At 39.0% G+C, this 13,564-nt stretch overlaps 1 protein-coding gene across 2 annotated transcripts in view; it reads left to right on the top strand.

Moving 5' to 3' along the window:
- Ugp2 (UDP-glucose pyrophosphorylase 2) overlaps window positions 1-13,564 on the top strand; it is a 54,615-nt gene that overhangs the window by 21,895 nt on the left and 19,156 nt on the right. For both annotated transcript variants that reach the window (XM_038347688.1, XM_038347679.1), the window contains exons 2-3: window positions 307-434; window positions 1,195-1,302. In XM_038347688.1, coding sequence (XP_038203616.1) covers window positions 321-434; window positions 1,195-1,302 — 222 coding nt within the window. In that variant the 5' untranslated portion in view covers window positions 307-320. The remainder of the gene's footprint in view (window positions 1-306; window positions 435-1,194; window positions 1,303-13,564) is intronic.

The following is a 13,564-nucleotide window of genomic DNA, read 5'->3' as shown; positions in this document are numbered from 1 at the left end:
TGTGCCCTCTAGGCAGTACGCAGGGGGTGTGCTCCAGATTGAAGGTGGATCTTTCCACTTCAGAAACTACAGATTATAATTGGGTCTTCCCATTTCAGATGATTTAATTAAAATCTCTCACAAGTGTACCCCAGCCATTTGGGTTTTAGTTAAGCCAGATGTTATCAGATTGACAGCTAAGAACAGTCATTACACTTTGATAAAAAGAAAAAGCCAGTGAGTCTTCACCTTAACTAATCTAGAAATAACACAATTCTTAAGTCTCCTTGTTGCTGACTGATTTTAATCAGTGGCTTTTTTTTTAAGACCTTAGCAAAGCAATGTCTCAAGATGGTGCTTCTCAGTTCCAAGAAGTTATTCTCCAAGAACTAGAATTATCTGTGAAGAAAGAATTAGAAAAAATACTCACAACAGCAACCTCACATGAGTTTGAGGTAAGGACTTGATAGTGTCTTTTGTTTTGTGTGTCCACATACTCAGTTGATGCCAGTGTTGATTTTCCAGCCTGAAATAAGCTTGGGATATAACACCAGAAAGTTAGCCTTGTTAAACAGCCAAGGATCTTTAACATTTGCTAATAGTAAAACTTTTTTTTAAGCTGAGGAAATTCCTAAGTCAGCAAAAGCGTATGGACAGAATTATACTTTGTGTTTTAATATTATTGGGTAGAGAAGTGGTTACTCTTCATGCCTGTTTCCCAAAGCCAGCCTCTCAGACTGTGCTCCTAGACAGCTGTCATAGGGGTTCCCCAGGACTGAGAAGCTTTACTTTTCTGTACATCATCTTTTATCTTTCAATTTCAGTTTGTACTTCATTTTTTTAATGTTTTGAGGTTATGTTTTATTCCTTTTTTGTTCTTTTGGTGTAATTTATTTGTACTCAGAGGTAGAAAAAAATAGTGGTATGTAATAGGGAACATGTTGAAATTCACAGGAACCAAATACTGTCTAGGTTACGTGATAACTGACTGACTGGGGGCAGGGGAGAAGTTTAGCTTTTATGTTAAAGAATCCTTTAAGTAGAATTCCTTTTAGTTTTTCTACTTCTGTTTCAAACAGGCCTTAAAAATTGGTCTACTTTATGTTCTAATAGTGTAAGAATTTCACTTAAAGGTATTTTTAAAGTATAGTCTGTATCTTGTTTACTATGTATTAAATGTTTGGCTGTTTATAACAATTGTTTTCATTTTCATAGCACACTAAAAAAGATCTTGATGGATTTCGGAAGCTATATCACAGATTTTTGCAAGAAAAGGGACCTTCTGTAGACTGGGGTAAAATCCAGAGACCTCCAGAAGATTCGGTAAGTTTTAGATAAAGTGTAAGAAAATTCAAGATAATGTGGGATGTTGTCGTAACTCTGTAGGAGAGTTGTGAGGACTTAAAAGAGCCTTATCGGCAAATGCACTGCTTTCAGTCTGTGATATGTGGTCTCCATGCTGGGCTGTGAGGGTAGCCTTCAGCTGTTTCTCTTTGTTTTAGACCAGTTAGTGCCTTGCAGAGGACTTTTCAAAGTCTGATCTCGCCACAGCGCTTCCCATTTTAAATCCTTGTCATTAGTTTACAGTCTACTTTAGCACAGAACATACAGTACGAGCTCATGTTCTCCCTTCCAGACCATTAGATTTCTTTCTGCCTTCAGCAGCATGCAGGCACTTACCCAGACTTTAAAGCTCTCCATGCTTTCACCTCTGTAGCCCTGTCTGCCTTATGCCAACCAGCCTAGCACTCCCTCACTTCACTCTCTGCCTCTAGACTTCTGCATATATTATTTCCCGACCTGTCAAAATCCTCTGTGTTCTCGGAGGCACAGCGCTGATTGATGCCTGCCTCTGACACTGGTCCCTACAGAAAGCCCTACTGAGGGGGTGTAAAGGGTAGTATTAGATACTTAAATATGAGCTCTACTCCTTTGTTTTATGTAAAATGAGACTAACACCAGGTGCTTTGTCTACTTCACAGGCTGTTGTGAAGCTTTGTTAAGACAATATAGATAAAGTAGAATCTACCATGAAGCATTTTGTAGAGCTGCGGTTTTTTTGTTTGTTTGTTTTTACCATGTGTGGTATTCTTTACTTATGTGTTTGTAATCTTAGTTATTCTAACAGTTTTGAAATGAGATTCAGAGCAAACTTACTGAAGTCTGAGCTCAGTGCCTGTGTTTACCGAGTTTTGCTGGGACTTGGGTTCACTCATGTAGGTATAACCAGCTATGGCAATTAAAGCTAACAGAGTCAACCTGAGATTTTTTCTTTCTAATGAGAAAGTCATAAATAATTTCCTGCTTAGAAATAATACTCATTCCCACATGTGGAAAAATTCTTAAAAAATTAAAATTTATAGATTACGTGTTTATTAAAAAAGAGAAAACAAAACAAAATATTAGCCATCTGGATTCTCTTCTTTCATTTTTAACACTGAAGTTAAAATTTCTTTTGCTGAGTTAGAGAGGTAAATCATCAGGAGGAGGAACAGTGCTTGCCATGCAAGTCTGAAGATCTGAATTAAGTTCCTGGAACCCCCGTGGAAAGAAAGAATGACCCCTGAGAGTTGTCCTCTGACTTCTACACATGTGCAGTGGTTCATGTACACACATGCACACACATATGTGCACACATACACACAGACAAACACAATAATAAAGTCAATTTTAAAAATTTCTCTATAATGTCAATTAAAATTAGCTAGCAAGGTTTTTTTTGGGTGGTGGTAGTGGGACATCCCTAATTTAGGTCTCTGTTTTACTTGGCCCTATTGGACTAATTATTATGATTTATTTATTTGCTGTTAGGTAGCAGAATTAATACTTTCTTTCCCAAAGAAAATGAGAGGATTCTTCTGGATAGATTTTTTTTTTTTTAAGAATTAAACATAGATTCATCCAGCTTTCAAAAGTATTTGAGTATTTGGCAGCAGTGTCTCCAACATGATAGGTTAAGTCACTTTAAATACTTAGACTTTTTGCTCTAGAATTATTCCTAACTGAATAACTAAGTTGACCACTCTGTGGCAGGCTCCAGCAGCAGACTTGGGAGTCCTGCTGCTGCAGAGCCTGGCGTCAGTCTTGGGCAGAGCACTAGCCCCTTCGTGCAGCAGCCCATGTGCAGATGCTGGTCCTTGCAGGCAGGATCCAGTGTCATGCTAGGGTTTAGAATCGGTGGGTTCATGCTGAAGGATGAACCAGCTCTAGAAGCTCACTGGGGCAGTGCCCTTTACAGTTTCTAACCTTCGGACTGAAGGTCAGGCCTGAGGTTTACAAAGCGACAGGATTAGCTGGTGGTGTACAGCTTGTGCTGTAGTCTCATGTGTGCACAGCAAGCCAGAGGATCACTTGTCCTGAGCATAAGGTAAACTTAGGCACCGTTCTGAGAACTCATCTTTACCTCTCCTCTCTGTGCCAAAAGTAGAAGACATTTCCTTATATTCATTTTGCTTTACAGGTCCCTACCTTACCAAAAAGATTCCACAAAGTAATTTCAAAAGAAAAGAGAACCTCAGCTATCTAGTTGGGGACAGATTTAGTTCTAAAGTTGTGATTTTTTTTTAAATTTAATTCTTTATATCCTAGATGAACTTAACCTTTTGACTAGGAAAGAAAGCACATGTATTTGTTTTTTGCTGCATTTTAAGGTTCAAGAATCTGCTTTGCTAGTGGAGAGATCTCTGTATTTTGAAAGATTATGATATACAGTGCAAGTTCTTAAAGTGGTGGTTGGAGGATGGAGAAAAAATCAGATCTATGCTGGGATTTTTACCCACTCACTTCCCAACAGCATTCTGCTAACTCCTTTTGGGAGCCCATAATTGTTAATGAAGATGCACAGTTAATATGAAAAAAAGAACAAAGAGAAAAGAAAATACATTCTGCATAAGAGATGCCTTTTGTGTGTTCTTTTGTCTTTGTGTCTATGAAAGTGTAAGTTTTCACTTAAAAATATCCCAGGTCTTGATATGGATTTGTATTGCAGAAGCAGAAATTATTAGCACTTATTTGTTTTGTTTAGTTTTGCTACAATCTTTGCGAATAGTTAATGGACTAATATTCTTTCACCTGGTTCTTCACCCAGCCTTCCCTGCCTCCTGTCCCCCAGCAAATTATTTTTAGGCCTTAGAGATGATAAGAGACACAGTTTTCTTTTCGAAATATAATTCCTACATAGTCTTTCTGGCCAAATAGAAATTACCATGGGAAAACCACCACTTAGAATGACATTGTTAATGTCAAGCTAGCTTCAAAGTTGTCTACATAAAAACTGTCATCAAAAGGCTCTGGTAGTGTGTGTGTGTGTGTGTTGTGTGATTATATGTGTGATAGTGTATACTTGTGAGTGCAGATGTGCACAATTGTATGGAGGTGAGAAGATAGCTCTCTCCTGCCACCTTGTGGGATCAGGAGGTTGAACCCAGGTGTTTGAACCTGTGTGCAAGCACCTCTACCCACTGAGCCATCTTATAGGTGTGCATCTGTTTTTGTGCATAATTTGAAGTCTCCCTGTAGTTTGTAAGTAACATTTCATTGAAACAGAGACATATACCTTTTGTCTGTAGCTCCTGTCTTGCTGTAATTGCACAGTTGAATAGTTAAAATGGAGGGAGTATAGGTTACTGTAATACTTAAAATATTCAGTGGCTGAGAAACATCTAATAAAAGCTGATTGGTTACAGCAAGTTCAGACTATTAAGCTGTACAGCCAGGGGTGAAGCGTGTGGAATTTGTATATAAAACATAATGGACCTTGTCCTTTTGAAGAGCCGTCTGTAGAAGCATTTAAAGCACTCTTTATAGGATTTTAAATGTAATTTTAGACAATACCCTTAGGTATTTTTTAAAAAATCATAAAAGGGGATCTTTTGGATAATGATTATTTATAGATCCAAAGTAACAGTCTAATGCAGCCTGTCAGTTATTCTCAGTGTGGAACAAATAACCTACATTTTATTTAGTGGCACAATGATTTCTATAGGCTCTTTACCAGTAAGTTGTATAAAACATGTCCTTCCCACCATTAGTCTTCAATTTCTTGAAAATAAGTTACAATTTGTTGTGGAGAATTATGACATACATACATACATTTTTATAATACCTTGTTGATATATAATTCCAGTAAATACTAAAGAGGAAAGGTAAGTAATTGATAAGGAAGCAAGAGACTCATTCTATGAGCTACCACTTTACCAGAGCATTATTTAATAAGCTAACAGCCTGCCCTGTTTCCGGTGTTACATTTCTTACAGAATTTAAGTGAGGGTCTCAAGAAAGCAACTTAAAGAATAGAATCAAATCTTCAGTAGTGATGGGCAAGATAAGAATGTGCTCAATTGACTTGGCCCAAAAATTTAAGTTTTGCTCTTTTGGTTTATTTATTATAAAAGTTAAGCATTCCCTTACTTATTGGTAAGATGAGCAGGAGAGGAGAATGTCATCCATATACTAAATGATGAGTACTTCAGGAAGTTTGATCAGCATCAGCTTAAAGGACTTTATGTCCTAGTTGCAATTGTTCCTGTACTAGAGGCTGCTCTTTTTCTCCCATGAAGGGACCATATTGATCAGTCCTTATTGAGTTATTCCTGCTGTGGGGGAAAATGAATAAACAAAAAATAAGCAACAAAAAACCCCACTAAACTCTAGTGCAGCCAAGACCTAGCTCTTGCTGAAGCAGGTAGTTCTATCTACATTCTTTGGAACTCAGGTGTTGCGTCAGACACTGAGGGCTCCGAGTTCAGGTCAGGTGGCACAGGGGCGAGCCCTGAACATTCAGGACTGGGTGACGGCTGGAAAGCCAGGAAGCTGGAGGGGTTGCGGAGTCCATTCCTCCTACTCTGCCAAGACTTGACAAAGTACATTCAACTTGGTCAAGCATTGTAAGGTTTTTCAGCATCTTAGCTGTTTAGAGCTTTTTAAAATGTTAGATTTATTAAGGTACAACTTCTAAGTACTGTGTTTCTCCATTTTTAGTGTATGTTTTATGGGTTTTGACAAATGAATAGTTATTTACCAATATAATAAATAACGTAGAATTTTTCTATTACCGTCAGGTTTCCTTTATGTCCTTTTTAAATGAGCTTTTATATAGGCCTCTGGTTCTAATTTTATCTCTTCTTAAACAGAAGCTATATCGACTGTATCTTGCACTTTTTCCTTTATCCAGGTTGTTCCTAGGGAATAGGTTGGCTTCCCTAGTCTCCAATCTCCCTTTTATACTTGGCTTTTCTCTTAGCTCAGTGGTTCTCAACTGTGGATCATGACCCCATGGGGGTGGGTATTGTACTACCCTTTCACAGGGGTTACCTAAAACTATAGGAAAACACAAACATTTACATATGATTCATAACAGTAGCAAAATTAGTTATGAAATAGCAATGAAAATAATTTTATGCTTGGGGGTTACCACAACATGAAGAACTAACTGTTTTAAAGGGTCACAACATTAGAAGGGTTGAGAACCACTGTCTTAGCTGTTGGTCATGTACACATATTTGCCCCTTAGTTCTCCATAGAACTCTTTCTATAGGCTCTTTCTATTTCCTTTGGCTCCATCTCCATATTTTTTCAGGCCTGCTTCCACGATGTGAATTATATAATTATACTGACTGTGTACCTACATGCTTTAGTTAGTTGTTATTTGATAATTCAGTTTAAAGGTAATGTACAGTGTAAGCTGAGCCGTGTTTCAGGTGCCACTTTGTCAGAGAATTTGTAGGATCGTATAGTTAACTCTAAATCCCTTCTTCTCTGGTAGGCTAATGGTTGTTGTGAGGTGGGAGAGGCAAGGCGTCTTTAGTAAAGAGCTAGTAGATTCTGACTCAAGAAATGGTCCTTCCAGGTATTCTCTTTCCAGCATCCTTAATGGCCTGACTTTGTCTTTTCTAATTCATACTCAAGAGGAATGTTCTTTGAACAACCGCCTTCCCTGATATGGATGTGAGCCAGAGACCTCACGTAATTGACTGATTTTATGACCTTAGCTCTGTTTGACATCTATAAAACGGTGATGAATATACCTGTTTGCCATATTTAAATGATTTTTATTTACCATCTGTATGTGTAACTGTTAAGTTTTGTAGTTAAAAATATTTGGAAGTCTTTTGATCCCCTAGAATTTCTATACAAATTTGAGAGTGCAGTAAGGTATAGGGATTGGGTTTTCCTCCATGTTTACCTTTCTGCTTTCTAGGACCTTGCCATCTGTAAAGTGTTGCTTTTTAATTTAATGTTGGTTTTGTCATTCTGGTTTTCTGCTAGTTCTTTTATCATCTCATCTGTAGTTCACTAGGTCTAAAATACATAGGAATTTACAATTTTACATCTCTTCAGGATTTTGAAATTGTTCCCATTTTTAATAGGATGGCAGTAGGTGTGAGTTTGAAAGGTGTCAACAGTAGGAATCAACGTAATGTAAAACTGAATTGAGAAGCAATTTACAACAGGTTTTGGTTTTTGTTTGTTTATTTATTTGTTTTGGTTTTTTGATATATCTCTGGCTGACCTGGAACTCACTCTGTAGACCAGGCTGGCCTTGAACTCACAGAGATCCCACCTGCCTCTGTCTCTGAAGTACAGGGATTAAAGGTGTGTGCCACTATCACCTGGCTACAAAGTGTTTTTAAATAATCAATTTTAGAAGTTTGACTTACAGAAAGGACCCACTTTGTTTTTAACTAGGAAGATAATAGAGCTATGTAAACTAATTTTTGTTGTCTGTATTCCCTTTTAAAGCCTCTGAGTCACAAAGAGCACAGGGTGAAAAAGTACTGACAATTCTTTTTCAAGGTTGAGAACAAATCAAAAGAAGAAGCATGGCTATGACAGAGGGTCCTTATGACGAGATTAAATGTGGGACAGGGGGAGCAGCCCTCAATGGGGCTATTGTCACAGAAAGGCTTGTTTAAGACAGTTGTCTTCATGGTACCAAGAGCCCTAAAGCTCTTGGAGAACTAGGATGTATTCTCTTGTATCAGGAGAGCATGAAATACCATTTCAAAGGTGTTTGTTTTGTTTTTTATTTTCGACTAAGCCAAATGTTAGTTTCCAGTTTACTTATTTGCCCTGGTAGGGCTCAAACCAGGGCCTTACACAAGTTAGCCAAGGCTTCCATTTTCAGCTTATTCAGCTACCTCCTTGCTCACTGTTTTTCATTTAAGAAGTTTAATTTTTATGCAAAGCTCTATATTCCATAGGTAATGATTATGCTAGTGTTTTGTGCTCTGTGTCAAGCATTGTACTGAGGCTTTTGTGTTTCTGATATCATTTAATGTAAAAACTAACTAGAGAACTTCTGTGGCAGTAGGAAGACAACCTGACACAGAATGAAATCAAGTTATGTCATCAAGTATTCGACAGACCCATATGAGAAAAGGACATTACCCAATCCCGAGATGAAGAAAGAGTTGCACTTAAGTGTCTATACAATGGCAGTGTGTATCCTGTGGCTTTCTTAATTACCTACATTCCTTCATTTTTTTCCTCCTTCCTTTCTTTCATTCATTCCTTAACAGTTTTACACGTGTAAAATGCATTATGGTCATGTACTCTCACTCCTTTCAACACCCCTACATGCACCTTGTCCTGTTCCCACAGACATGGCTTTTGGGTTTGTGTTGTGACCCATTTAGTTTAACCAGGGCCATCTGTGTGGCTATTGGGGTGTGGTAGCTACTAGTGGGGATATATCTGAAGGCAATGACTAAGCTTCCCAGAAACTTTCAATAGGAAACAGTTTAGCAGTTTTACTGTACCAGGTATGGATTCCCTGGTGTAGAGAGGCCTCAAGTACAAGCAGAGTCTTGGTCACCCTTTAGCAGTCATGCTGCTCCTGCACAAATGAATATTTTGGCCTGGCAGGTTGATACCGCAGTTCAGAGTTAACAGATAAGATCTTCAGCATTCTGCCTAGCGCCTTCGGTTCAGAGAAAGCTAGCTGTCAAGGAGGAAGATCAGTTCTGGTTCGTGCAACCAAAATGGATGATGTCTTCATCAATAGGGCCTTACCATCTTAGTTCTGCTGGACAACCACGAAGGAATAGCAAGCGTTTTTATTATTTGAGGGTCTTCTGTGATCTTTCTGACCAGTACATCATAAAGGAGGTGGCCCACTGACCTAGTCAGTGCTCTGTTGCTGTGAAGGGACACCATGACCATGGCAGCTCTTACAAAGGAGAGCATTAATTGTGGCTTGTTTATAGTTTCCTGAGCATGGCATGCAGAGAGACATGGTCCTGGAAAAGGAACTGAAAATTCTGCATCTGGATCCACAGGCAGTAGGGAGGGAGGGGTACTGGGCCTGGCTTGGGCTTTTGAAACCTCAAAGCCCACCTCCAGGGACACACTTCCTCCAGTGAGGCCACACCTAACCCTCCCAAGTAGTGTCATTCTCTGATGGCTAAGCACTCAAATATGTGAGCCTGTAGGGGCTGTTCTTATTCAGACCACCACACTCAGACCTAAAAGTAATTTACAACAAGGTTTTAAAATTAAGCAAAGCTTAAATTTTTAAGTGAAAATACTTGAATTGGCTCACATATTCTGTTTAAAGAATTTCTTACTGTGAATGAAACTCAGATGTCTTCTGAAGTTCCTTGCTTAGTCTTAGGGGTAAGAGCACTGACGAGTACAGATCAAGGCTAGGACATTTTGGCGGTAAGTAAAAGACGGTTTTTTGTGCTTTTTTGTGTACATTTATTGATTTTAATACCCTTGTTTGAAACATGTTTAGGAAAATACACATTATCTCTGTAGGCAATTTTAACTTTATCAACTGAAGTTCTTTGATTAACTCACTCAGCAGGAAAGGATAAATAGATACCAGGGCAGGTGACTTCTTATGACCTCTTAATCTTGCTTTTTTCTCTCCTGCTTCAGAAAAAATGCTTATTTTGCGAAAGAGGAAATTGAAGTTCAGAATAATTTGCTTAGGAAAGAGAGTCTAGTTGTAAACTAAATAGGTTTTCAGACTCCAAAGGTCTGATTCTTTGGCATCCTCTAGTAATATTAAAGAAGCCCTTCCTTCATCTCTGAGCATCCTATGGGATGTACTCTCTGAGCTTATCAGCAATTATAGTAGTAACTATAACCACAAACAAAAGCTTCACATTAATGTAATAAGTGTTGCTCTCAGCTTTTTACATGTGCTTCCGGTCATCCCTTTATATGATAGGCTTAGAAGTAGTGAGGGGTTGATAACCACCTAGATGTCCTGAGTTTGTAAGCCAGAGCCTCTATACTCTTAACCACTGTCTGTGTCATAGGACAAACACCAGTTGCTGTGTTTGAGGGTAGCTTGAAGATGCTTTAATATATGGCTTTGTCTTCATTTCTCCATCTTTGAGTAAAGTACACTCTTCTCTTGAAGCTAAAAACCATTTTTTAGGGCTTCCAGAAATGCATTTAACGAATATTTATTCAGTAGTTACTATGTGGTTGATATTTATATAAGCATTGAGGTACACTCACAGAATTGCTTTCCAGTGGGCCAGGATGAGGCAGGAGGCAGGCTGCATTGGTTTGAGTGAGATGTTTCCCATATTCTCAGGCATTTGAATAATTGATCCCCAGTTGGTGGCACTGTTTAGGGAGGCTTAGGCACTGTGGCCTTGCTGGAGGAAGTTCATCACTGGGGTAGGTTTTGAGGCTTAAAAGCCTCCTGGCATCCCCAATTCCTTCTCTTCTTGCTGTTCCAGATGTGAGCTCTCTCTTAGCTATTCCTGCTGCCATGCCAGCCCATTGCCGTGCTGCTTTCCCGTGGTGGTGATGGACTCTTCATTCCTCTGGGACTGGAAGCCCACGTAAACCGTTCCATAGTTGCCTTGGTCGTGGTGTTTTATCACAGCCACCAGAAGCTGGCTGATGACTAGTTTCCTGCCACTGTTGTCCTGACCTCATCATACTTTAGCAGTCAACATCTTGGTTTAGGTTTTTGCTTTTTTTCTTCTGGTTTATCTGTATACTACATGAAACTGAGAGTTTCATTTATTCATTGCTTTTACTCTACATAGCTATCAGATAATCACTGTTTGATTTTACTTCCTGTGAATGCAGAGATAAAGTTACCAACCTGTACCAATTCTGCAATGCTTTCCAGACTTCCCATGCAGTAGCATCCATAGAAAATGGTGACGTAGATAGAAGTAACTGTTGTGTGGCACGAGGGCTATTTCTGTTTCGATTCTGCTTAGCTTGTACAGAGCTAAGGGGATCACCAACCTGGCAAATAGCAAAGCAGTTCTGAGCTCCTGGTGTTCTGGGGAGACTTTACACGGAGATAGGTTTACTGGGGTGACGACTGTGGAGGCTGCTTCAGCAGGCGCCTCAGCAGCTACTTCCACTTGTGGACTGAAGAGCGCTTACTATTTGTGAAGGCTTGCAGCTTTCTTTATTACATGAGGCCTCTCACCAAAGCGAGTGCTGTCCTCACTGAAATTTGATTATGCTTGTTTTTGTGGCTTATCTTTGTTGTAAAAATAATAATGGGACTAATTGTTATGTAAACCGTTGAAGTGGACTTAAAAATTATTACTTTAAAGCCAAGTCAAATGTTTTGAAAATACTGGCTAATGATAAATTGCAAATCAAAGTTGCAGGAGCTGGTGCGGGTGAGGAGGGAGCCTGTGGTCCTGACAGACCCCATGTTTAGCATATGCGAGTCCTGGGTTCTGTCTTCAGAACCAGCCAGCCACAGACAGCTGTGAGAGACCGAGAGGATTTTGTCTATCTAGAACATTTCTTCTGTGTGCAGGTCATTTTTAGTTGTTCAGTTCTTGGTCCATACTGTATCTTAGGATAATTCCTTAGTGAATAAGTGTGTTTAAATGTAAAAAGCCAAATGTATCTAAAATTTTTATTATTTATTCCTAAACTTTTTTGCAATTAGCTATCTTCCTGTCTAGAATGTTTTAAATGTAGTTGAAGAAGGCTGCTGATAAGTTGGGAAAATACTGAGCAAGTTGATGATAGGTGACTGTAGGGGGCTAGACAGATGGCTCAGTGGTTAAGAACACTGATTACTCTTCCAAAGGACCTGGGTTCAATTCCCAGCACCCACATGACAGTTTGTAACTTCCTGTAACTCCAGTTCTAGGGGATCTGACACCTTCATACAGACATCCATATAGGCAAAACCCCAATATACACTAAAGAAATGTTTTTATAAAGGTGACTTTAGAGCTGGGACTTAATGAAGTGTGAGTCAGATATAGCCACACTAGAGAACAAGGTAAGCAGAGTCTAAAGGTGTGAGAGAGAGCAGAAAGTATTTAAAAATTAGTTTCTAGTGTTTCTGGGGCATTAAAAATGGAAATGAGGTAAAGTAAATGGCGATTGTGTCTGCTAACTCAGACATTTTGACTAAGCTAAGAAAATGACAGAAAACATCTGCCTAGTAGAAATTTTGCTAAAAAATTTTAAAAATTAATATCACCAATAAATTATACAAATTCAGTATACTAAGTAACAAACTTAGTATTTATAACCAAAGATAAAAAATGAGAAAATATAAATAGGAGACTTATATAAACTTAAACACCGTCTTTAATAGCAGACAAAAAATGGCTATATTCTATAATCTTGATTTTTGTTCTGTGAGACAGCTTTCAGTGTCTATCTCAGCCTGGCCTGGGATTTCAGATCCTCCTGCTCCAGTCTCTGCGGTGCTGAACGTAGAGGAGAGTCACCACACTGTATGCGTGTGTGTGTGTGTGTGTTCGTGTGTGTGTGTAAGCCAGAAGTTGATGTCAGCTGTCTCCCTCAAATATTCCCCCCCCCCCTTTTGAGACAGTTTTTCACCGAACTCAGTTCCCTCTTGAATTTGGTCAGACTAGCTGGGCAGTGAGCCCTAACACTCCTCCTGTCTCTCACACCCAGGCCTGGCTGACGCGCACTCACTGCTGGCCTCTCCTCGGGGACTGGAGATCAATCAAACTCAGGTCTTCGGTCTGCACAGCAAACGTTTACTAGCTCAGCCGTCTCCCCAGCATATCAATCTTTCACCTTGAAAATTATCCTTTTTCCTGGTTGACTAACCTACAGTTCAGTTTTTATATTTATGCCTTTGTATTGTATAAATATTTGGATCCCTAATTTCATGATAGTGAGCTGTAGTGTTCCTAGTCATGTGTCAGTGTATATCTGAGAAACTACATCATGCTGTGTATAGATGACTGAAATACTGTCATTAACCAAGGCCATCCACATACGCATACTGAACTGATTTTCTCTTCAGTACAGAGAACACTTTCTTTCTAGTTTGGCAGTAATGCCAGTGAAATTAAAAAAACAACAGATTCTAAATATTTAAATCCTAACTTCATTAATTCTTACCTTGTAACATTAGGTGGCTTGTTTGCTTGCTTCAGGTCTGTTTTCAGTAATAGTGCATGTACAGGTGCTTTTTTATAACAGGCATTCTGATAAAGGCTCAGCACATGCTTGCTATTCAAGTGTGTATATGAATGAGTGTGTATGCCACTGCATCTGTGTGTCTGTCAGAGGATAACTTAAGGGAGTGGGTTCCAGAAATTCTCTGTGGACTCTGAGCCTTGCATTGAATTGAAGATGACTGAATCCTATA

This window comes from Arvicola amphibius, chromosome 1 (genome assembly GCF_903992535.2).
Source record: "Arvicola amphibius chromosome 1, mArvAmp1.2, whole genome shotgun sequence".
Lineage (NCBI taxonomy): Eukaryota > Metazoa > Chordata > Mammalia > Rodentia > Cricetidae > Arvicola > Arvicola amphibius.
This window is presented reverse-complemented; position numbering and strand designations above follow the sequence as displayed.